The following is a 24,641-nucleotide window of genomic DNA, read 5'->3' on the forward strand; positions in this document are numbered from 1 at the left end:
TTTAACTTTTAATGGGGAATCTGAAAAAAGGATTCAACAAACAAGAAAAACAACTTTCTTTGTCTAGCAAAGAAGGGTTAGTGCAAGCAAAAACTATACAATATAAACAAATATGTACAAATACTTAAAAGAATACAAATTGTTGAAATGCTCCAATATCTAAACGCCAGTCCCCGGCAACGGCGCCATTTTGTTGAAAGTACAAAAGTAAGTTTTAGAATTATCGTCTCCACAGGGACTAGTGTGATATTAAAAACCGTTCAACAATTACCATAATTTTAAGTGAAGTATTTAAAGTTTGTTTTGTTGTAAAAACTTGCAAAAGCATATAAATGTAAATAAAAATGTGATTAAAGATTCAGAGAGAAAAGGTTGTCGGGATTAGACTTCACTCTTTCACTTATATGTACGTTTCTAAAACATTCATATATATTTTAACTAATCATCAACATATCACGTATTGCTCACGGATGTTTCTGTGTCCAGATAACGACAAGAATCACGTTATACTTATTAATCCTCGATGTCTCGATTGAATAATTAATATAACGGCTAAATTGTATTATTTAAACTCCGATGTCTCGAAACATTTGAATAACACAACAGCATTAAGTTTCAATACAAAAGTGAATATTAAAAACCTAAATCTATGTCTAGAGTTCTAGGATTTTTAATAAGTGATTATCTTTTCCATTTGATTCAAAGTGAAATATGTCTATAACAATTCAAATCTTAAAGATAAACATGCAAATCAAAGATAACACTAAGTTGATGATAAATTAAAACATATATAACATGATTAAGAGTTGTACATATTTATGAATGAGCTACACCTAATCCCAACAACAAAAGATTTAGCCACTCATTGTCATGGTGGTAAACTTACAAATGTGGAAAGAGGAACAAAGAGTGCACATCAATCCCTTGATCTCTCAAGTTGGATGGATCCACCTTCTCTTGCCTATGATCTAAGCTTAATTCTAATTTAATTGCTCTGTCTTTGAACTCTCTGAAATTGATTGATTTTTTGTAATGAGAGTGAATTGCTATTTATAGGCATCAAGTGGTCGCTCAGCCACCACCTGGTCGCTCAGCCATCAACTTGCCTTGGTGAAGGGGCTTTCTTGACACGTACAAAAGTTGAAGCTTGATGCCCAAGATTTCCTTCAATTTGGTCGCTCAGCCACCACCTGGTAGCTCAGCCACCAGCCTCTTGGAAAAAGAATTAAATTTTGCTCCTCTTTTAATCATGAAAGCTTAAAAAGCTAGGATTAGGACATAAAACATATCTTTAGTTAAAATGTACAAAGTTTTGGGGTTTTAATTATAAATATCTTTGAAAATCAGTCGATAATTGCCTTAATTGAGTAAGATATTTAACTACTTTTTGGCACTTATCAGTTGACAGTATGCCGACGCATTGGAGAACTGTTCCATATGCGTGCGCGAAAATTCTTGCTCTAGATAGAGAGCCCTAGAATTTTTGTTATCATAGAAAATATCGAATAACCTGTTCCAAGCAAGTTCTGCTGTAGAGTCATGCTCTATGATGGTATTAAGGAGGTCATTAGAGATCGTGCCGTAAATCCACTGTAAAACAACGGCATCGAGTCGTCGCCACAATTGGTAATCTGATTCTTTGAGAGAGGGAGTCTCAGGTTTGGTGGTGGGTGAAGGTGGAATTATATGATCAATCACTTCAAAGACACGAGCATGAATCTTGAACAGTTCAGACCAGGTGTTGTACTGTCCATTCTCCATGCTTAAAGTGATTTTGATGAAGTTAGTGATGTTGGGCACTGTTAGGGCAGGATGAATAGGGACAGGCACAGAGGTTGCGGAAGGAGTGGTGTGAGATGAATTTCGGCCAGTAGAATGAGTGGGTGTGGGAGGAGGGGTGGTGTTGGATGAATCTTCAGTGGTAGTCATGGTGATGTTTTGCGTTGGTTGAGGAGAAAAAGAATGGAGGTTGCGCTGAAACGGAATGGACTTTATGTGATGCTGATATGAGAAAAAAGAAAGGACTTTGCGTTGAAAAAAAAACTAGCAGTGAGGGAAGGATTACCAGTGGCGGCTGGTTTTAGGGTTTGGGATCAAACCAAGTGTGATACCATGTGAGAAATATTGGCCGTGCCTTTTCATTGATCATATGAGTGTTATATATACATCAAGCATATCCCTAATGATTCTCCTATATTAATGAGTAATCATTTACAATAAAGACTAATAATATTCTTTCTATATTTACATAGTCTAATAATAGTCAAAGTTTTCATATAAAAAATAAAGAATTTAATGGGGATGTATTGATGTTGTAAAATAATTTTATACTATTATTCATTAGAGAAACAACATATTATATTACCATCGAAGGTATCTTTGTTATCTTTGTGTCTTTTGAATGAGAGACTTTTGACTAATATTAAGAGCATAAATCGAATTTTTTCAATACACAAGAGTTAGGGATTGAACATGTTTTGGATTGACTGAAGGCTCATCCTCGCCACGTTGACCTGACCTAAAAAGCATATAAAGATCCAAAGAGAAGAAACATCCGGTTGCCCCTATCAAAAGACTTCACCTCCCAAGACACAATGACTACCCTTGGATACATCCGAAGCATAAACACCTACACGACAATTAATGACGCTCAACCTCAACATTGATGAGTGACGTCTCTTAACGGCCACCCATCAATGCCCCAACGGCTTCATCGTCCCCTTGTTCTCCAATCTCCAACACTCACTCAAAGTATACAATTCATATCTTAAAACAACTCATTCTACCATCTTATACTAACTTGAATATCGGAGTTACCCCACCAACTTCAATCATAACGGTTCGTTGCTCAACGTCGGCCACTTCTTTTGATCACTCTAGATCAAAATCCATAAGCAATTATTTAAGGGTATAAATATCTTACCACTTGCACCAATTCATTATATTTTTTTTACACATTTCTTGAAAATATATAATAAAACAACAAAATTCACCAAAAAATAAATAAACAAGTGGTTTAGGTGCAAAGAAATGGAGTTTAGCATGGAAAATTATTCTCTTTGACGAAAAAAACAAACAAAAAGCAAACGCTGCCAATTTGGACTCGCACCGAACTCAATTGGCCGGAAAACGCAAAACGCAATCGGAGTTTGATACCGGCAGCCACAAACTCTGATAATCTCCGTCCAGGTTTTCCTTTATCCTTTTCCCTTTTTATATTTTCAGATGCAATTCGCGGTGGCGATAGCCCCGATTTACACGACAGTTCCACTCGATTTTCAGATGCTAGCAGCGCAATTCATAACGTTTCTGTAAAATTGATTCTGATTCTGGCTTAAATTGAGTTGAAAAGTGTTTTATGTTTGTTTGGGTACATTTATGTAAAAGTGAGTTGAACATTAAATTTGAATGTAAAAATCAATTCTTGAATAAAAAACTACAATTTGTAGCTCCAAATAGAATCAATTCTAGAGGCAAAATCAATTCTACTCTAGAAGGAATCAAACATGTCAAGATCAAATCTACAACTCTAGTTTAGATTATATTCTGGATGTGAATCTTGAACTAAATCATGTCTCAATTTTGTAGATAATTTTGACTTGTCAATTTTGATTGAGTGGAATAGGGGAACTAGAATACTAGTATTATTGGAATTATGTTGAAACTGTATTGCAACATGAAACTTTTTAATTATCTCGGTCAAACTCTAGATTATCGGTGTCTTTTTTTTTTGGAAACCGGAGCCTTGAGGGTTCAAATTAAAAATAATAATGAAAGCTCCATGTATGGAAACCCTCCTTTTTTTTTGGTTGGTACTAACCCTCCGGTTCCCATGAAAAGGGACCCTGGTAATCCAGTGTTCGGCCGCGATCACATGATTACTTGAAGATTTGAAATTACAGTTTCCATAGAGTTTTTTGTTCTCAAATGTAACGTTGAATTTGATGATATTTCTATTATTTAAAATTGTTATCGAGAACATTATTGTATTGTAACTCTTTAGTTTACAAATTATTTGTAGTTAAGCAATGGTTTTTTTCTTAATGCAGCAGAACCTTCACTGTTCTCTGTGGCAACTTTAAGACTATCTGTACCGTTCTGCTTTGTCGTAACTGTAAATCTATCTCAGGCTCTCAGCACCCACATTCATTTGACACAAGTTGTTTTTATTTCGGTTGAGGGCGTCAGATCATTTTGAGTTGAAAATCTTAGGAGCAAGGGAACTCAGAAAGATTGGATATGGCAACTAGACGTGTTCGTTACACCCCTCTTGCCTCGAACGAGGATGATTATATCAGTGACCAAAGTAGACCATTTGACCCTCGATTTGATTACACGCCGAGAGCCTTGGATAGAGTTCCCTGGAAATCTATTGCTCTTGCACTCTTCCTGTTATTTCTTGGTACAGGACTTCTGTTTCTTTCGTACTTTATTTTCACTGGCCATATGGGGGGAGAACGTTCTCAAGCTTATGGCCTTTTAGCATTAGGATTTCTGAGCTTTCTCCCAGGTATGTATTCAAGTCCCATAATGTTGTATGCATTGTTTTTTATGCTAGGTTCTCTGGTTTAATTAATATAAACAACAGGGGATATAATTTTGACAGTTCCTTGAGACTGCAAATATGCTGTCGTGTCGAATAAGTCAAGTTTATTGAATGTTATACATTAAGATTAAGATCCAGAAAGATAATTTTGCTCATGTACTTTTAAATTTACATTCAGAAAAACAAACCAGCATGCATGGCTCCAATTTTGTATATGTTCGAGCGATGTGGTTTAATTGAGGATAGTAGATTCACTTAATGATTAACAAAGAAATAATTCATAAATGTCATAATACTATGCAGCCTCCTTCTATGCAGCAAGACAATATTTAGATTGTTACATGGAAATTGTTTCTGCTTCTTTATGTAGAAGTAAATTGCTTCTTTATGTGGAAGTAAATTGCATACCGTTACTGAAGTAGAATTGCGCAAGATAGGCATACAATTATAGATCCTGGATCACTTGCCCTCATTTCATGCCCCACCACTTAAAATATGCCACCTAGGATTGAAGTGTCATTTATACGAAAAACAACTTTTTTTGGTAGTAGAGTAGTACAGATGGTAACGGGAGAGTGGGGAAATGGAGGATACTTGGGTTTGAAGTTTGAACCCATGCTCTTGGTGTCCACACAACATCTACATATGTTTTATCACTAGGTGTTCCCCAAACTTATAACAAAACTTAGTTAACTAACACTACTTTTTGTTATCATATTTATTGTTGAAGTGTGGGTCAGGAGAAAATAGGCATGGAATGGGGAGTGGGGGAAGGCGATCTCAGTCCCTCTGTGATTATTTTCACCACCATTACAAATTAATTATTTCTCTCAATCATAATTATATGTGAAACGATGTTGCTTGACATGATTCTTTTCCTGTTTTATCTCTTCTTTAGCTATAAATGTCTTTGCTACTTTTGTTAATGGATGCACTGTATTGATACAGAATAAATTTTGACTTATTTGTCATGAGGACTTTTTGCTGGCTATAATGCTTCATGCCTTGTATTGATTTCTGGAACAGGCTTTTACGAGACTCGTCTTGCATATTATGCATGGAGGGGCGCCAATGGATATCGCTTTTCCTCCATCCCTGACTACTAGAGCACTTGAATTATACCCTCCAAACTCTCAGTCATGTTCAGATTTCAGTGCTACTTATTTGTATGTTTTGCATAGATTGAATAAAATTGTACAACGGGGTTAGAAAATGCAGTAATAAGATTTATAAAAAATATGCACCAGAGTTTTGTAAGATTAGAAAACAATCTTAAAATATAGTGTGAAATTGTTATACTTGAGCATTATTTCTTTCGTGCCTGTTTTGTTCCTCAAACTGAGCCTATATATAATTTAATTATGTGGAGTCCTGACCAAAGTTTGCCTGTGTGACATTGTTTAAATTTGTCAAGGATGTATTTTCGGATTAAAGTTTGTCAAATTACCTCAGTTTGCAAAGTTAAGTTTGATTAATATAAGCTTGCACCAATGTGATTTATGCTTGGATAACTTTTTCCAAACTATATATATCTAAACTTTCTAAAGTACTTTTGATTGACTATAAAGGCGAGTTTTCGGGTTTGAATTTGGCCCCTGTATATAAAATGCAATATCTCTACCAATTGAGTTATGCCCACGGAGATAAAATGAGTATTTTATTTTGGTTAAAAAGGTTTTTTTTTTTTTTGATAAAAATAATACTGACATAGTTTAGAAACACAATTATTTTAATATATGATGAAAGTGAAGAGGTTACAACACCATGAACCCTTGCGTACCTGCAAAAAGATCCTAACCATGCTCGGTTGAATTACAATCCCATGAAATGAGATAGGAGATGACCTTGTCGGTGATGCTCCTCTTTCGTTCTGGTGAATGAGAGAGGGGTTTCGTACCCGCAGGTGTTTCGATGTTCAAGTCAGCAAGAATGTAAAGCAAAGGTTTTAAGAGCAGATAGAATATACCCGACTCCTCTTAATGAGAGGAGTATATATAGTTCCTGACGCTTGGCCAAAATTGTTGATGAGCATGTTTAACGCAATCAATGACTGTTGGAAAACAGCTGGGAAGCCATGATGAGCAGTAAATGCTCATCATTTCGATGTCGTGTGTTACAATTGTCTGGGCAAGTCACACGTTGACTGAAATCGCGTCTTCGTGGGCTGCTCTGTTATGGCCCTCTGCTTGACGATTCAAGAGGAGGACTTCCTCACATTTTGGAACAAAATAGAAAGTGAAAATACAACACTAAAATTTGGTGCTACTTTATATATAGATATAGATACAAGCTGTGGCATTATGAAATTTAAAATAAAAAATAAGATAATAAGATGGTCGAATTTTTATAAAAGCCAGGTGACCTTTTTTAATTTCCATTTGCAGTTTCCACAATCACTTTCAAGTTTCAATCATATACCAGTATTATTTTTATTAAATTATCCAGGGCATAGATGATCAGAAACATATCAAGATTAATGTTATAACTAGCCCACTTGGTAGAGGATAATCTTGACAAATCTTCTCCAATTTTGACCGGTTCTGACCATTTTCCCCCCATTCTTTGGACTAGCTGTTTAGCAAGGTTGTTTGGACCGGTGACTAGTCCAGGTTTTGGTTTAACCGGTCAAAATATGTGAAACTCGGTTCTTTTCGGGCCCCATGATATTTTTTATCTCTGAAAATCCAATTTTACCCTTGAAAAAAAATCCGAAATGCAGAAATTGAAGTTTTTTTAGTTGAAATTCAGGAAAAATTAGGAAAACAAAAATCAGAGTTTTTATTGAAGAGCAAAAAAAATGAAATTCAAAGAAAGAAAAAGAAACATGAAGGTCCGAAGAGAAACTTTCTACTTATAGGCCTAAAACAAATGTTAATATGAGGCTTTAAGAAAAATATAAACAGTGTAACCTTACAATGAAAAATAAGAAAGATTTTTATTTTCATTTACCATTAATTATCAATTTCATACCAAGTTTATACAGAACACATTGTACGTACATATACTTGAAGATCTGAATATGGACTAAAGTTACTATATCTAGCATGATCAATATTTTACTATATTAAGAAATGAAACAATTTTGTATACTTCGACAGACATGGATTGATTTGCATTTTTGTTTTTTTTTTTTGTACATTGTAGTAACATGATTTTTTTTGCTTTTAAAGAAACAACAAAACTTTGATTTGAGATCTGTAAAAAAGATATTGATGAGGTGACCCTCTCAGTAATAATGTTGCAACTTGCAAACAATATGTGGACAAGGCAAAATCAAGTAAAAGAGAACAGAAGAGATATTAACCCTCCTCATTCATTTTCTTTTAATTTCTTTTACATACAATGCATGTTTTCTATTAATGAATATTGAATTCTAACAATTAATTTAGTATGAATAACTTTTGAATGAATTCTAAAAATAACTTGTGAATGAAATTGCAAATACGTCCCCGTCTCATTTGTTAGTAATTTTATGGACTATATTGATCCACGAAAAACACATTTGAAGAGTAAATTGACTATCTTAAAACAAATTTGAGGATCAAAATGACTAATAAAAGAGTCATTTGCGAATTTATTTACAATTTCAGCTAGTTACACTTACGAGGGTTAACATGGTGATTTATCCAAAAAGAAAACGAATGCAATTTTGTTGGATTGTCAGTTTGGCTATTGGGGGTTCATGTAAAACAATTATAAAGAGAAAAGCTCCATTATTCAATCTACGTGATTTAGGAATTAGGAATGGGGTTGTGAAAGGGAGGGGCGTTACCTACGGATACTCCGACGTTCAAGTGGAGATTTTAAGTAAGAAATGATATTATCTCACTCTTCTGCGTGAGAAGAGTATGTGTAGTCTCCAGCGCGGAGCCAAAACTATTAATGTGCGGACAGATTGTCCGTCCATGACATCAATGGTTGTCGAAAATAACGGCTGAAAAATATGATTGGTAATGTCAACTGTTACAGAAGTGTCAGCTTCTATGGTCATTGAACAAGAGTGTGACCTTGTGCTGGTGCGCTATTGGGCAAACTCGACGCCTAAGTGGACCGAGTTCGACGCGGAAATCCAGAACAGTTTGGATTCCAAGTTCCAACAAATATTACTAATTATGAATAGCATAGTCATATATGGCAGAAATTCTTACACGTACGTACCATATCATTCATTATCAAACAGCTAATTTTGCCATATTATGTTGCAAAGGACAAAGCTTCTGCTTGCATCATTGTTCAATCAGATGGAACTATTTGCAACAAGGAAATTTTAATTCCATGCAACCATACTCTGAAACTGCTACTGTAACTTGAAACTGTTTGTTTGGCTTTATATAACCATTATTAATTACTTATTTTGGCATTGTGTTGCTTATGACCAAAATGTTGCAGTGATAAATGCTTAACTTAACATCAAAGGATTTAGGCCTAACATGAAAGCAAATAGCTAGGTGACGTGTACTTCTTGCATCCTTAAGATAATAGGATGCAAAATCTTGCAATATGTTTGTCTAAGATTTAGTAGCTAGTGATCCCTATTTTTGTTTTGTTGTATCTCTCTCCTTTTTTTTGTTTATGCCGGAAAAAGATCATCTGCAGTGAGATTATAATCACTTATTATTTATCTTCTTTATTTGTGCGTGGTAAAAGTCATCATTAGTGAAAATTTTCATCGGACACGGTGAAAGTCACACGGGATAAAATTTCATGTAGTAGCTGCTCTTGTAGTAGTGTGTTCGGATGCTCTTTTGTGTGGACTTTCTTGCGTTCCAATATATTTATACCGTGAATTTACATAGCAACAAATTGGAAAGTTCACCTAATGTGCGTCGTCACTAATACTACTATGGAAACTTATGTTTTTCCGAACCTATGCTAAGTTGTAATTGATCGAGTTGGAATAATGTATTCCCTTCTTAATATAAGCACTTGTTTGGTCTTGTGTAATGTGTTGTGTTTAGGAAAACCATAGCAAAATACCACGATAACGTGGAAGTTGTGTTTTGTAGCTTCAGGGTTTTCAAGCAGGTATGCCCGAAAACAAAAAAGCACCAAGTCTTTTGATTCTTCAACAAACAAAAATCTTGCAATTTAGTTGTATTTATCAAATTTTGTTTGTGGATTATTTGTGAGTCAGATTCTCTAATGTATGTACAGTTAATATCAAATGCAAAGGAAGCTTTAATTATCTTTTAAGGCTGCAGCATTTGGCATGGAGAAACAAACAGTATCCTTTTTGCCCAAACAGTGCATTAACTTACTGTAAGTGCTATTGTAGTAAATGAATATAATGTTTATAATTATATATATAGAAATTTAGTATTTATATTCATCACATTTTACTTCCTTCTGTCATTTGCTCATACAAAAACAACAAGTCATTTAATCTCTTTTACTTTAATTCCGTACCATCTTCCCAATACATCCAAACATGATGTACATAGTAGAGCCTGCATTAACTCTTTTTGTTTGGAACCCAATTGGGGTCGGTCTAATGCTGTTGGTTTGGATTTTTGGAGTATGCTCCTCTCAATTTCTCAGGTTTGATTCCCTCTGGTGCTAATTTTGGTGGGCTAATTAAGTCCATACGGAGCAAAAAAAAAACTTTGGCTTTAAATGGGCCTCCCGCAAGTGGGTGGTGGGATTGGTCCCCTTGAATTAGTCGGTTCTAAGACCGGACACAAAGTTTTAAAAAAAAAACTCTTTTTGTTTGGATTATTCGAACCTAAATCCTATATACGACCGCAGGCCGCAGTATGATGGTGCAGATTTAGGAACCTTTTGATTTACAAAGAGAAGTATAATTTTCATTTAGTTTTTCCCACTAAATTCAAACGGTTTCTAAAATTACACCATCATACTGCAACTATACAAGATTCAAACATGTTTGAATTCATTGCTTAGTAGGAATGTAAAAGGAATATGATTATTCATATGAGCCTCCTTCGACTTTAATCTAGAACTTCCTCATTTACCGAGTTGTATATTCCAATTTGGATTTTCAAAATTAGGGCAGGGTCGAGGACAAGAATGTTGATACTCGTCCTCGGACTCAAACCTGCTTGATTAGTAGTTATTTTCACAATGTTTTATTTTATTATGATGCACACATTCATAACCACCTCGCAAAATCAGTTTATAAACACACATTCAGACCATCTCGCAATTAATGTGAAATTTCTTAACATTTACTATAGATATAAAAGCATGCACAAAGAATTCTTGCTATTAGTTAAGTATAGATAGACGGAACAGGATATCCTGCTGTAAAATTTTCACGCAGTTTTGGATCTCAGCCATCCGATCATAAATGAATGGTTCAGATTACAAACAATTGATTTTAGTAATATATAATTTAGACCGTCTGATTTTAATCTAACGGCCGAGATCCAAAACTGCGTGAAACTGCGTGCAAAATGCACTGCAGCAAATCCAGATCCTAGATAGACTAGAAAAATGAATCTAGACAAAATCCATATTCAACTAACATTGAAATGGCTACTAAAAATATGGATACATAGAAAATTAGAGTTTCAAATGAAAATCAAAGCATAACAAGAACAACAACAAATATAATAATTAGAAATAAACTATTTACAATTCTGGTTAAGCCAGTTAATTAACTACTCTAATTGGTCATTATCATTCATAGCAACCCAATTGCATTTCTGAATTAACACCAAAACCATATTGACTCATATCAAACCATACCTGTCTAAAAACTTTGATTATGAGATCATGATACTCATCAGCATTCAAAGTCAAATAACATGCCAACAATTCTTCCATTTCTTCTGCTTTACTAATCTGTTTCTCTTCAATCATTTCAATCATTGAATCTCTAAAATCTTGCTTTGGATTTAATGAACATTTTATCACAGCAAAACTATCTAATTCTGGATTAGTACTAATTATTTCATCCATAATTTCTTCTTTCTTCATCTTTTGTTTTGCTTTGTTCCTCATTTCTTCTAATGCTTTTATTCTACTTATTTCAACTTTTGAAACCATTCTTGGTGAATATATTTTCACCCTTGAAACTTTCTTTATTTTCCTCCTTTGTTTTTCTTGAATCTTTATCTTCTTCAACTCTTCATTTTGTTTCAAAAAACTCTGCTTCTCATCATCATAACTCTGTTTCTTCCTCTGAGACGATTCAATTTCGCTTTTCTCGAAATGATTTTCTCGAACATTTCTTAGTCTAGAAGAACCAAAAGAATGTGTTTTTCTTGGTGTACAAATTGTTCTTGGTGATTCATCTTGAAACATAGAATTTTTTTCTTCAACTTCTTTTGCTTCTTTTTCTAATTTCAAAAGTTGTTCTTCCAGAACTTGTTGAGCTTTTCTCTCAAATCTTCTTCTCATATTTTCATATTCCTTTTCTCTATCATAATCACCATTCTCATCATTCACCATTTTTCTCTCATCTTCTAAACCAATAATATCCTTCTCTTTCAAATTGAGTTTACTTTGTGATTTTCTTCTTCCATTTTTGTTACCATTTTTTCCACCAATATCAAAACATGAAGGTGGAGAAATCTGTTTTTCCTTGTGCTTAATTTTTTCATGATTAGAATCAGAATTGATTCTTATATGTTTTAACTTAGAAAGCCAAGAAAAAGCACTAGAAGAAGAAGATGAAGAAGATTTTTTCCCACCCCATTTCATCATTATTTGTGAAAATTGATGATATTGTAATGTTTTAGATTTGGCTAAGGTTGTTTTGTTTTTTGCTGCGACTAAGGTTGTTTTTTTTAATAAATTAGTAATAAGAAGATTGAAGAAGGAAGTGGTGGAATAGTGATGCGGTTTGTGTTGTGAGTTGTGAAAGACAGTTAGAATGTTAAATAAGAACGTGGGTTTCCTATTTAACTTTTTTTTTTTTAAAAGAAAAACCCGCCATAAATCTTGTGATTAATTAATCACTTTTTCTTGCTTTTTAGCTTATTCTACTCAGAAAGTTCTGTAAATGTCAATGAAGGACCCCATATTTTAAGGCCCACGGAGTAGTGATAAAGTGGTGGTTGGTTACCTCTACGCCACTTATTAATTAATATATTTTTCAAGTAAAAAAATGGCAAATTGTTAAAAACAACAAATTATTTATAAATGAAATAACAAATATTTTTAAAATATACTACATACAATAAGATTTTTGGTTTAAATTTAAGTGAAAATATTCGACTTAATAAACATGTGTTAGTTGAATTAAAATTTATATCCTAAGTCGTCGTGTACGAGAGAAATGAAATTTTAAATGAATAGTGTGCATTTTGTTGATGGTCTTTTAATTATTTCCTTTAGTTTTTGTTATTAGAAAATATTTAATTTTTAAGATTTATTGAATATTTGATGTATGTACATAGATTATATAAACTAAATATATTAATTATTGAATAAATTTAGAAAGTAAACTTTCTTTTTATGAGTACAAGTGCCAAATATAATAAGAGTTAAAATGCATGACTGAAATTTGAGTTGTTTTATGATGCATCACAACATCAAAATGTGAGAGGGGAGGATTGTTTTTGCAAAACCGGTTTAAGTTCATTGGTACGGTCTCTATTAGCTTAATTATAATTGGGGTTCCATTTTTTAGTCTGGATATGCATTAACATTAAAAAAAAAATAGGGAAAATTTATTATATATTTGAATCTACAAAGTTCAAGAGATTAATCTATATACTTACGCGCATATAAATGTCCGATTTACACTAAAATAATTAAGTTCATTTACATTTAATTCTGAGAATTTTAATCCAGACATATTTGTTGTAGGGCGAAGAATGTCCCTCCACTTATTATAATCACATGTTCATGTCACAATTCATCAAATATAAGACTCTTAATTCACCTCTTCCACTTTCAGTACTAATTACTAAACATCTCGAGTGTGACTCGAGAGATGCGACAGAGGTGACATGATAACAAGTAGTTTAATGCATACCAAATAAAATTTGATGTATTATACTAAAATTTGAATTGGACTAACAAAACAATACTCTATGCATTTTAAAACTTTGGTCCTTTTATACTTAGATACACAAATTAAGAAACAATAAATTTAGATAATTTAAGACTTTTATGCCCTTACTTCATTAGAAAATGATAGAATTCGTTTAATGCGAACTTTTGATTTTCACAAGGTATAAATGGTAAAACATAATTTTTTTTTTTAAAGAAGCTAAATTAGCTCTTCCAAATTGCCACCAAAGATAATTGAACCTGAGACCCAAATTGACATCATTGATTGCATCTTAGTTTCTTAAGAGACAAAGTTTTGGTACAAAAAATAAAAATTTAAAAGGAACAAATATTAAACTAAAATATACCCGGGAATAAGTTTTGTTGTGGGTGAAAATCGAACTCCGAAACTCCTTAACTAACTCATTCACACTAACCACCAAACTATCCTTTAACTCCCCCAAATATAGAACTCTTAATAGATTGAATACCTCAGCTTTTTTTTCTTCTTTCAATAGAACGGTCAATTTTAGTGCATTGACCATTGCTAACTAGAACTACATGCTAGGACTAGTCATTTTAATTAACAAACAAACTTAGTATTGACTTTGACATGAAGGTTGCATTAATATGGTAATTAGCCTCAAAGATTAGTTGGGTTATTGGTGATCAATTTTCTTTGGATATGTCTCAGGTTCGATTCCTCCTGGTGTCAATTTCGATAGGCAAAATTCATACAGAATAAAAAAAAAACTCTAGTTTTAAATGGGCTCCATACGTGGACGGTAAGATTGGTTCTCTTGAATTAGTCGGTCTTATAGCCGGATACCAAGTTTTTTTTTTTAAAAAAATTCTTTGTATATGTATTAACTTGTGTGAACGGGAAAGGGAGGTTTCACATATATATAATCTTGAAAAAAATATACGAGTATATAATAAATCTATTAAAACAAGATACATATAGTTCATGACATGTTTTTGCAAAAGATTAATCTTAAAATAAACAAAATATTCTAGGCCAATGTTACGAGTGGTCCACCGTGGACAAGTGATCTACCGAATATGAATTTTACGAAATTCACTGTTGGATTGAAATTTTATATCGTATAGATCATCCATAAATTTTTTAAAATTTTTTGAAAATCATTTGATATATTATTGAGACCCATCAAGATTTATGTTATTTAATAAACGTTAATCTTGATGTGTCTTAATAACATATCAAATTATTTTCAATTTTTCTATGGATGATCTATATGATATAAACTTTCAATCCAACCGTCAATTTTGTAAAATTCGTATTCGTTATAATGTTATTCATGACTGGTCCACTATGGACCACTTGATGAAGTGATCTATATTAGAATTTACTAAATACCAAATATTCTAATGATTGAAAAGAAAAACAAACAAAAGCTCCAAATCCCATAAAAAGGTTTCAAAACAAGAACACACAAATGTTTGTCATAAAAAAGAAACACATAAATATCATTATTGTAGTATTGCCTCTGTTTATACAAACCCAATTCCATTTTCTCAGATTGGATCTGGTCCACCGGATTTTTAGAGTGTTGAGAAATAGTTGGACCATGCTGCTCTCTTCTTCACTAGTAACGGTATACTTCACAGATTAGGTCCATAAACATAAAGTGTCTTTCTTCTTTTTATCAAAAAACTAGGATAGTACCTGTGCGTTCGCACGGGTCGCGCCTGCGGCGCATTATTTAAGTTGTCGGCTGTATTTTTTGGTTTTAATTTGAAAATTATATATAAAAAGTAAGAAAAAAAAGTAATAAATTACATTAAAAATATTCAATAAAATTATGAAAAAATGAAATATATTAAATAAACAAAACGGAAATATATAAGAAACAAAGTTACAAAATATATAAATATATAATGTTGGATAACTTATCATGAGATGCAAATATATAAATGTCTTAAATTATAATGAAATTTGAAAAAGATGACATCTATATAAGTTACAAAATTTAAATCGTAGAGTATTTCCTGGCAGAAAATTGTTTCTGCTACAAACATCATTCCATTGGTATCCTAATTTTGTTTTCTTCCTTGAATAATTCTTCTTAATAACATAAAATTTGTTATGTCGACCATCATCAGTACATATTTTTAATTCATCGAATGAAAATAATCTGATGAATTGACTAAATGGTTTTTGTAAATCCTACAAAAAATTTTTAAAAAAATTGTAAGATATAGTTTAAAAAAATTGAATAATAAAATAATAATAAATAGAAATTGAAAGTATTACTCAACTAATGTGGTTTTTGTAACCAGTTCTTGTGTTAATATGATATCAAACCATATGGTATACCGCGGAAAAGTGCTTCTACTATGGAATGGTCGTAATTGATTGAAAGATTCAATGACATGTTTAGAGTGTTGAGACCATACTGCTCTCTTCTTCAATAGTAACGGTATACTTCACAGATTAGGTCCAAAACATAAAGTGTTTTTCTTCTTTTTATCAAAAAATGTTTGAGTAAATAGCAAAATCTCCCCTCATGACGTGTACGTTAATTGAATATGTTGAGAAACACCAGCGGTTAATCAATTAAATGCTAACTGACGCTAACTGCATTGTCGCATCTGCTTTTGGCCATTTAGTGTATGCTTTTGGCCGACGCTTCAAAGCAATTTTGTTGTAGTGCAACTTAACTCCGCGTCATATTATCCCATTTGATCATATTTTGAAACACATTGAAATATGGTAGATTGAAATGCTAACATTGTTCTTCTTTATATGAGCTCGATCTTTTCGTTATTTTTAAGGGTGTTTTCTTCTATTTTCAACGTATTACAAAAAAATAAAAGAAATAAGAAGTTATTTCTCCATGGGTGAATCCAAGAGTCCTAATTTCTTACCCGTCCATGTGAGAGAATTGTTATGATTCATATTGTTCACAATGACGCCAGTCAAAAAGAGGGCACATAAATGAACCGGATTCACATAAGAATGATAGGGATCTTGAGGTTGTGCGAGTATGATACTCCATGGTTAAAGTTATGATTATAGGAATTGATTTGCACTACCTATATTCAATTAGATGCATAATTTTTTTCGGTAGTTCATTCAAAAGAACTTTACAATTAAGCGTGTTTAATTTGAAATTGAAGAATTCTTTAGATGGATAACCTTTTGGGGAATTTCTAAAATATATGCGAGTGAAGATAAATCAAGCTGAAAAAACTCGTGTCAATTTGCAAGACCAATCGAGAATACTTAAAAGTCGTCTGAAATGTTACATGCCAATTTGATCCACTAATTTGTTAAGAGTTGAAGTGAGATGAAAGTTTCAACTCAAATACTCAAAGTTGACCCGTAATTATTTTTTTTTAAAATGACAAATTATTAGTATGTTAATTTTTTACACATTGCTACCGTACCATCTCTAGAAGGGTTAGTCACTAACCTATTTTGGCACTCTAATTGAGAGTGGACTCAAGCTACCACGACAGTTCATTTTATAACGCATATTTTGGACAATTTGGAATTTCAAGTGTGAAATCCCTTCAATTGATTTGCTTTGAATCTCTAGAAAGGTATGAATGACACGATAGGAAATAACCTATTATTATTAACAAAAGAAATTCTTGTAAAAAAAAATTAACGAAACAAATTATTAGTTTAAAATATCGAAAATGCTAAATAATATTTCTGGATACTAGTTAAACAAGTTTTATCTTAAAATTTCTGCATTAAATGCTTTAAAACATAAAAAATAATTATAGTAACGAGAGAGCTCACTATATAGCAAAGAGAATGTGACGAAAATGAAGAGTGAAGCAAATGTGTATAAATAGGGTTAGAAAAGTGAAATGGTGCCTCTGCAACTCTTGTCATAATGTCCGGACTAACAAAACTATATACTTTTTCCGGACTCAAATATAATAAAGACAAAAAACTTGTAGTTTATCTCGGTACGTCTTGTGCTGGGGAGACTGATTATGTTAATATATCTCATTTTGGCTTGTTCAAAAAAAAAATAGAAAAAACGTTAAATTTTGGACACAAATATAAGCAAAAATCAACTACTTTTAAACTAATTAATACTACTATTCCTAATATACTCTTATTTAATTATTTCACATTTCAAAAGTTTATATGATTTACAAGGTATAAATCACTTTTCAAATAGTAATATAGTAAACCTAACTCATGTTTTGCATTAAATCAAGAAAATTAACTACATTTAACTAAATTTTTTAAACACCGCGTAAACAGTTATTTTTTTTATATTTGTGTCTGGAGGGAGCAGTGATATTATGTATCTACTCAAATCGGTGGTCAATTACTCAATTAGTCATTGTGTGGATTGTGGAAGAAGTAGTGATGACTATGACGACCATTATGCACCACTCAACGGGGCCAACTAACTTAAAGAATAATTCCATCTTTGAAATATCTTCATAAATTAAGCTGAAAAAAGTTGTACAAGAAAATAAATATACCCTTTGTACCCTTTGATGACACAAATACATTAATGCTTTTTCCAAGTACACACATGAATAAAAAATCTAGTCACAAACATCTCTTCTATGCTCTACCTTTGTTCTAACATTGTAACATAAAAAAAAGGCTCTATTGATGTCATCATGGACATTAAGAAAGAAAAAAGACTCATCATCCATATAGTGTAGAAGTAGAAGATTCTTCTTGGTAGAGAACTTGTGGAGTGTGTTAACTAAGAATTTAAGACAAGCACTTGTGGCATGAGAATCTACAACAAGAAGCAACTCATACAAACACGCTAATTTGTTGACTGAAGACTAAAGATTGGACAACAAATTGAATTTTCATACAAACACGCTTTAATATGACTATAATGAGTAAATCACCATTATAGTCTATAGACTTTAGAATTATAGGAATAAAAAAACTTATTATCTTTTGTCAAAAAATAAAAATAAATCTCTTTACACCTGAACTATTAGATTCGTTGTATGTTCAAATTCCGTCAGCAATTGATCTGATTCTCTTCAGCTCGTGATCTCTTGTTGTTTGTGCTGTTATCATCTCTGTTGTTCATTCATGTTCTCTCTCTAAAACTGTTTCTTTTAATTTATTTATTTATCAGCCGTTGGATCAAGAGCATAAGGGATGGCTGAATAAAATGATCAGTAGAGAATCCAATTCCCACTATTCCATTTCAATAAAGAGTTTGCAGTTTCACAAATTAGTTAAAAGACTAAATTGTCTCATTCACATAATTTTAATATCAAAATGCTAATTCAGTCAATAGACCATTCAGATAGTATAACTTATGAAACCTTGATGTATCAATTCTAATTCTAGTTAGACACAAATAACTAGATTGCCACTTGAAGGTTACAAGTCAATATTCTTTCCAAAAAAATGCATAGTGTACTTTTGAAGTTTCCTAGATTGTTTATGAATTTGTGGTATAAAAAGTAATTATTATGATCCGCACAAATGTCCCCTTAATAATACAAGTCTCCATCTAATCACTGCAACAAAATAAAAAATGCAAGCAGAATGGATTATATACTCAAATGAAATTATTACTTGAACAAAGTTAGGCCCCATAATGATCATGAATTGTGAAGATTAATATGCAATAGTGATCATAAGGGGAAAAAATTTGACACAAGAAATGGTCTAAACTCTTTTGTAGAGCATTCTCTATTCTATCTTTCATATAATTCAACATTACAACATTCATAGATCTCTTAGAATACATATGGTATTGCTAACATTTTTTTATTATTTATGTTTCAATGAAAGAATCTGTAAAAACATCTAATAAAAATTGTAAAAATTACAAATACAGAAGCATTACCAACTATAATACAGGTACAGAGATGGACATAGGTACTGAAACATCACCCGAAACAAAGCTTGAATCCCTAGTTTGAGCTGAATTGCTAGCATATGCATAGCCTACACCTAATCCGCCAAAATGTAAAGATGCATTTTCACATCTCTGAAACACTCTAGCAAGTGACGCGGCTTTTCGTCTTGCTCGCTTTGTCCCGGTAAATAGTAGGGTTTGAAGTAATCCGGCCAAAGCTGGTGCCTTAACCACCCTTTCGGTTGCAGCTGAACCTCCACTCCTACATAACTCGAGCAATGCTGCGACTGCGTTCTCTTTGCCCCGTGGTGTTCCACAACGCATCATTCCTATCAATCCTGCTACTGCCTCGTCCTGACTGACTACCGCTTTGGCTCCAAAAGGCTGTCGGACGATCAAGGCTAGTGCACCTGCTGCTTCCTCAGCAACTCCTTCGTTCCCCAAAGCCTCAACTAGAGCTGTTACTGCTCCTGCCTCAATCATTCTAACACAATTCTCAGTGTGTGTCGAAAGATTGAACAAAGCTGTTACTGCATCTTTCTTTCCTCTTGGAGTCCCATCTTGCAAAAGCCCTGCCAAGGCTTCAACGGCTCCGGTCTCATCCGCGATTATCTTTTTATAGTCATGGACGGCTGATAAGCTGAACAATGTTGCAGCAGCGTTTTCCCTTGCTTCTGTTGTATGCCCGAATCTCAACACGGCGACAATTGATCCGAGACAACCTGTCTCATCCATGATGCGGCTTTTGTTCTTGTCGTAAATGGATAAGTTGAGCAATGCAGTAACTGAATTCTCCTGAGCAACAGAACTAGGCGACGCCAATAAGTTCCGAAGATAAGGAATCGCTCCCGCTTCTGCAAGGAAGGCACGATTTTCTCTGCCGGTTTTAGCAAGCAACCGAATCTCCCGAGCAGCAATAGTCTTTCCAGATTGTGATCCATTAGCTAGCTGTTGAATGAGAAGATTTGCAGTGGCTCTATTGGCTTCGAGGGCGGCTTTGGTGGGACAAGCAGATGCAAAAGCTTCACCCATTGCATCCATAACTTCTGGTGGATCAAGGGGGATTCCGTGAGCACTACACCACTGCACAATCAAATTCCTCAAGGCACGATTTGGGACAAGACGAGTGTGAGCAAGCGTTTGACCTGTTTTCGGACAAGTTGTATGCCCTTCATCCATCCACCTAGAAATGGAACTCCTATCATAAGTTTGACCCGTGGAAATAATCACCGGGTCTCTCATCAAATCCAATGATATCGGACAACAAAAGTCCTTTGGAACAGTTAAAAATGTATCAGCAATCTCTTGAGTAATCAAACCCTTCTTAGGATTCTTCTTCTGACTTCCATTTTCCAAATCAAGCTCATCTTCCTCAAATCCGAAAATCAAAAACCTACAATACCGAGTCATAGCTACAAACCCTTTAAGCACCGAAATTGTAGGCTCAATATCACCCTCATGGTTAACAATCTGCTCCTCCAAAGCCTCAATTTCAGTTCTACAACTAGCAGCATCAATAACCTGCAACTTATCAACATAAAAAGAACGCAATTCGGCCGAATCAGGAATCCTCCCATTCTCAAACTCATCAAGAAACGAAAAGAATCGAATCCTAAGAGCATCATCTTCCATATCTATAAATAGCTTAGCCCTCCTTGATTGCTTCAACAAAAGCTCAACCTGTTCCCTAACATCCTTACTCAAACCAACATCCTTAACAGGAAAAACATCCAAAAGAGTCGATATCTCTTGATTCAAATCATGAAAATGACCCGAAATCGAATGATTCTGAAGCAAAAGCCATAACTTACTCGATTGCGCGCAGTAATCAAGAAGAATCTTGGACCTATACAGCAACAAATAAAGCTCCTTCAAACAAAGCAAAGCTGTAGGTGGAAAACCAGAACCCGAACACGAACCCGAATCATTCAAATACTCCAAAAGAACTTGAAAAACCTCAATTTTTCTAACCAAAGAACGAGTATTTTTCCTCTGAAAGAAAAAAGAACGCTTTGAAAAACAACACACAAGCTCGTTCACCACCGTTACAAGAGTCTGAACCAAAGCAACGTCGCTTAAGTCAACCGGAGCAAGAAAAGCTTCCAACGTCGGTGATCTTCGCCGCCGCAGCGACGAGAAAATTGCCCCTGAAGCCATTTCAATTTTGAAATCAAAATTCTAGGGTTTCTAAACCCACCTTCGAAAATTCACCCTTATGAATATAATCTTCAAGACCCAGATAATAATTTCGTGAATCAATCAATTTTAAGGAAGAAAAACGAAAACTTGCGAAATTTTCGACAACAATCAGATCTGTGGAATTTTCTTTTCTGGGAAAATTTTATCTTTTCTGAGAAAATTATGTTAACAACATAGACAAGAATAGAAAAACTATGAAACAGTTATTGTTGTTATGTTGGTTTGAATGTTGAAAGGGTTAAGAAGAACAAATAGATAAAGATGGAAGAAGATTGAGATTGAGAAAATTAGAAAAAAAGAATTCGGCCGAATCCGCGTATGAGAAAAAGAAAATAAAATAAGAAATTAAAAAATATGACTGAAATTCCAAAGACTTTTTTGTTTTATTTCAATTTTCTAATTTCTAAATTTTGTGTAACGTGGAAAATAAAAAAATACAGCCTAGGTGAAACTGAAAATGACTTTCCTAAGTTTGACTAATTGGTTATGTTACGTAGATGTAGATTCATCTGGTCCATTCAATTTTTATTTTATCATTTTTGTTTTTTTTTTTTTCTTTGCAAGATAAGGGAAAAGAGAAATACAGTAAGAAAGAGAAGATTAAAGATGGGTAAGTACACCTTGTCAACCCTCTAAGATGGGTAGGCTTTTGATGGAAATTACATTTATGGGGTTCTTTTGGTTAGTTTGGGGGTATTGGTGGTTTTGTTAGGAGTGAGGTTTAAATGGTAATCTAAGTAAATTTTGGGGTTATTTGGTGGGGTTGTTTTGGTTTTGACTTTGGTTGTGAAAAGGAGTGGGGGTACCCTTTGATGTCCTACTTTGTTTTGCTTTTCTTGGTTATTTATGATAAACAGGTTTACATAAAGTCCTTACTGTTTGCAGTTTCTTGTTATGTGTGTGTGTCACAATTCTTTTTCCCCACAAGGAAAGGAAATAGGGATATATAGATTTGTTGCCGTTTGGAGCTTTCTATTGCTTAGATTAGATTGCTTTAATTTAAATTTAGGGACATGAACATTAGGAAAGAGTTTTTAATAAAAGCACAAAAATAAAAATAAAAAAGTAAAAAAGAAAAGTAGTTTTTACATTAAATTTATTAATAATATATATTCTCTTTTTAAAATTATCTTTCAATTTAAAATTATCTTTCAATTATTAAGAGAGAAAAAATAATAACATTTATTTAGGGATATTTTTAAAAAATAAATTATTATAAATTAAAACAATCATATAATAGTTTTTTTTATAAGCAAAAATTAAATTATAAGGAGTACTCAACTCTTGCAATTCAAAAAACAAAAAAAAAAAAAACAACCTCCTTAGATGCTTTGAAGGCAAATTAAAGGATTGTTACACCAATCGGAGTAAACTAAATTGACTATGTTTCCTACTCGGCCTATAAACCAAAACCACAAAATATAAATAATTTGGTCCATTAAAAATGAGATATTAACACAAGCTCCTCAAAACAAAATGTTATTTCGCATACGTCGGATACTCCATGTAATTGTAAACCATATAATATGACCGAGTTGCTTGTTAATCCGGCTTCGGGCTATATCTCCAAATTCAGTAAAATGTTGCAAAACACTTTCAAAGGATACGAAACTTGTGTCCAGCCACCTATATGTTCTTCCTCCTTCCTGTAATAAAAAACGCAGCACCTCTCATGATTGTTGGTGATGATACTTTTGCGAAATAAAGTCTACTTAATTGGTAGTTTTTGTAACAATAATCTCCAACCGAAAATGCTTACTTTCGACGGGACATTATTCAACCAAAGATACTTCAAAGTTGTCGTTTTGTTTGATTCCATCGCAACCATCTCGTTCCTATTATGCAAAACCTTATACGTAGATTGAACGGAAAACAACTCAGTTGTGTTCGGTATCTACTTGCGTCTGTCGAGAATGTCCCTGCAAGGCTAAACCCGTTTCAATTTGATCATAAATATTGGAAGATTTTTGTACTCTTTGAGTAGTTGAGTAATAGTACTTCATCCGTTCCAAAATGAAGTCACTTTGAGAAAAATAATTGTACCAAATTATAAGTCACTTTACATTACCAATAAAATATTTAATGTTTTTTTTTCCTATTATACTCTTAACTATTTATTTTTCTTTCTTCTTTCAATTCTTCAATTTATTTTTCTTGTACCATTAATGAAGAACAATTTTATAAACTAACTCATAATTTCTCTTTTCCTTCCAACATTAATCACATTTCTTAATTTGTGTAATATGGTCAAAACGACTTACATTTTGAAACGGAGAGAGTATTATTTTTATAATAATATGAGCAATAATTAATTAATAAAACCATTCTTACTTTTTTTATACAACAACACATTCTTAGGTGTGCTAAAATTTTGAGCTATTTTTTTATTCTATATGATTATTCTTTTAACAACTTGAAAAGATTTGTCGTTTTTAAATATGATACTCCTATATGATTTTTTTTAATAGAAAAAAATAATATAATAACTATTAGTCGAGGCTGGTACCATAGTCACAACATTTGATGTTGTCTTTTGTCACGGTTGAGTTAGAATTTATTCACAATACAATAGTATTATATATATATTTATATATATATATAAAAAGAAAATGTGATATCTCTTAGAGTGAATAAGTGGATAATTTTATGTTTTAACATCAATGTATCTAGTAGCTGAATTATTATGGGGATATGTATATTTTTCGTCACATAACTTCATTTTTTTGATATGATATATATGTTTTTATTTAAATATCATATAAAACATTTCATTGTCCATACATCTCCATTAAACTATTTTTCTAACTCGTGTGAAATAGTTGAACATATCAATCTGATCTAACATGTTGATCAGATAGGGGTCCGTAATTCGGGCAGGACTGTAATTGGGTCAGATCTTAGCCTAGTCCAAAATACAATCTAATATGAAAATAAACTTGAAGGAGTAATATTTATAATTAGTTCACGAACAAGAGAACAAATTCAAACATTTTCATGCATGTTAATGTTAATCTAATATGAAAATGCATGTTAACAACCAAAATTAATTAATTTAATGATGAGTAGGGTAAAAACAAGGGGGAATGAATACAATTAGT

The 24,641-nt window shown here is 32.9% G+C and overlaps 4 protein-coding genes across 6 annotated transcripts; 1 reads left to right on the forward strand and 3 right to left on the reverse strand.

Moving 5' to 3' along the window:
* Positions 1-1,380: 1,380 nt before the first annotated feature.
* LOC123896365 lies at positions 1,381-1,929 on the reverse strand. Its single transcript, XM_045946762.1, has one exon. It carries the CDS (start codon positions 1,927-1,929, stop codon positions 1,381-1,383), a length of 549 nt encoding a protein of 182 aa, XP_045802718.1.
* A 1,066-nt stretch (positions 1,930-2,995) lies between these two features.
* On the forward strand, positions 2,996-5,849 carry LOC123899060 (transmembrane protein 230). Of its 3 annotated transcripts, none has more exons than XM_045950113.1 (4): positions 2,996-3,189; positions 4,050-4,114; positions 4,213-4,510; positions 5,573-5,849. In XM_045950113.1, exons 3-4 carry the CDS (start codon positions 4,240-4,242, stop codon positions 5,650-5,652), a joined length of 351 nt encoding a protein of 116 aa, XP_045806069.1. In that variant the 5' UTR covers positions 2,996-3,189; positions 4,050-4,114; positions 4,213-4,239; the 3' UTR covers positions 5,653-5,849. The 3 variants fall into 3 exon arrangements, with proteins under 3 accessions (XP_045806069.1, XP_045806070.1, XP_045806068.1); XM_045950114.1 differs by having other exon boundaries at positions 4,053-4,114; XM_045950112.1 differs by having other exon boundaries at positions 2,998-3,189; positions 4,053-4,510.
* Positions 5,850-11,185: 5,336 nt separating this feature from the next.
* Positions 11,186-12,214, reverse strand: LOC123896366 (transcription repressor OFP5-like). The gene has a single exon (XM_045946763.1). It carries the CDS (start codon positions 12,212-12,214, stop codon positions 11,186-11,188), a length of 1,029 nt encoding a protein of 342 aa, XP_045802719.1.
* A 6,933-nt stretch (positions 12,215-19,147) lies between these two features.
* On the reverse strand, positions 19,148-22,176 carry LOC123895555 (U-box domain-containing protein 17). The gene has a single exon (XM_045945972.1). It carries the CDS (start codon positions 21,499-21,501, stop codon positions 19,336-19,338), a length of 2,166 nt encoding a protein of 721 aa, XP_045801928.1. The 5' UTR covers positions 21,502-22,176; the 3' UTR covers positions 19,148-19,335.
* Positions 22,177-24,641: the final 2,465 nt, after the last annotated feature.

Source organism: Trifolium pratense, linkage group LG7, assembly GCF_020283565.1.
Source record: "Trifolium pratense cultivar HEN17-A07 linkage group LG7, ARS_RC_1.1, whole genome shotgun sequence".
Taxonomy (NCBI): domain Eukaryota; kingdom Viridiplantae; phylum Streptophyta; class Magnoliopsida; order Fabales; family Fabaceae; genus Trifolium; species Trifolium pratense.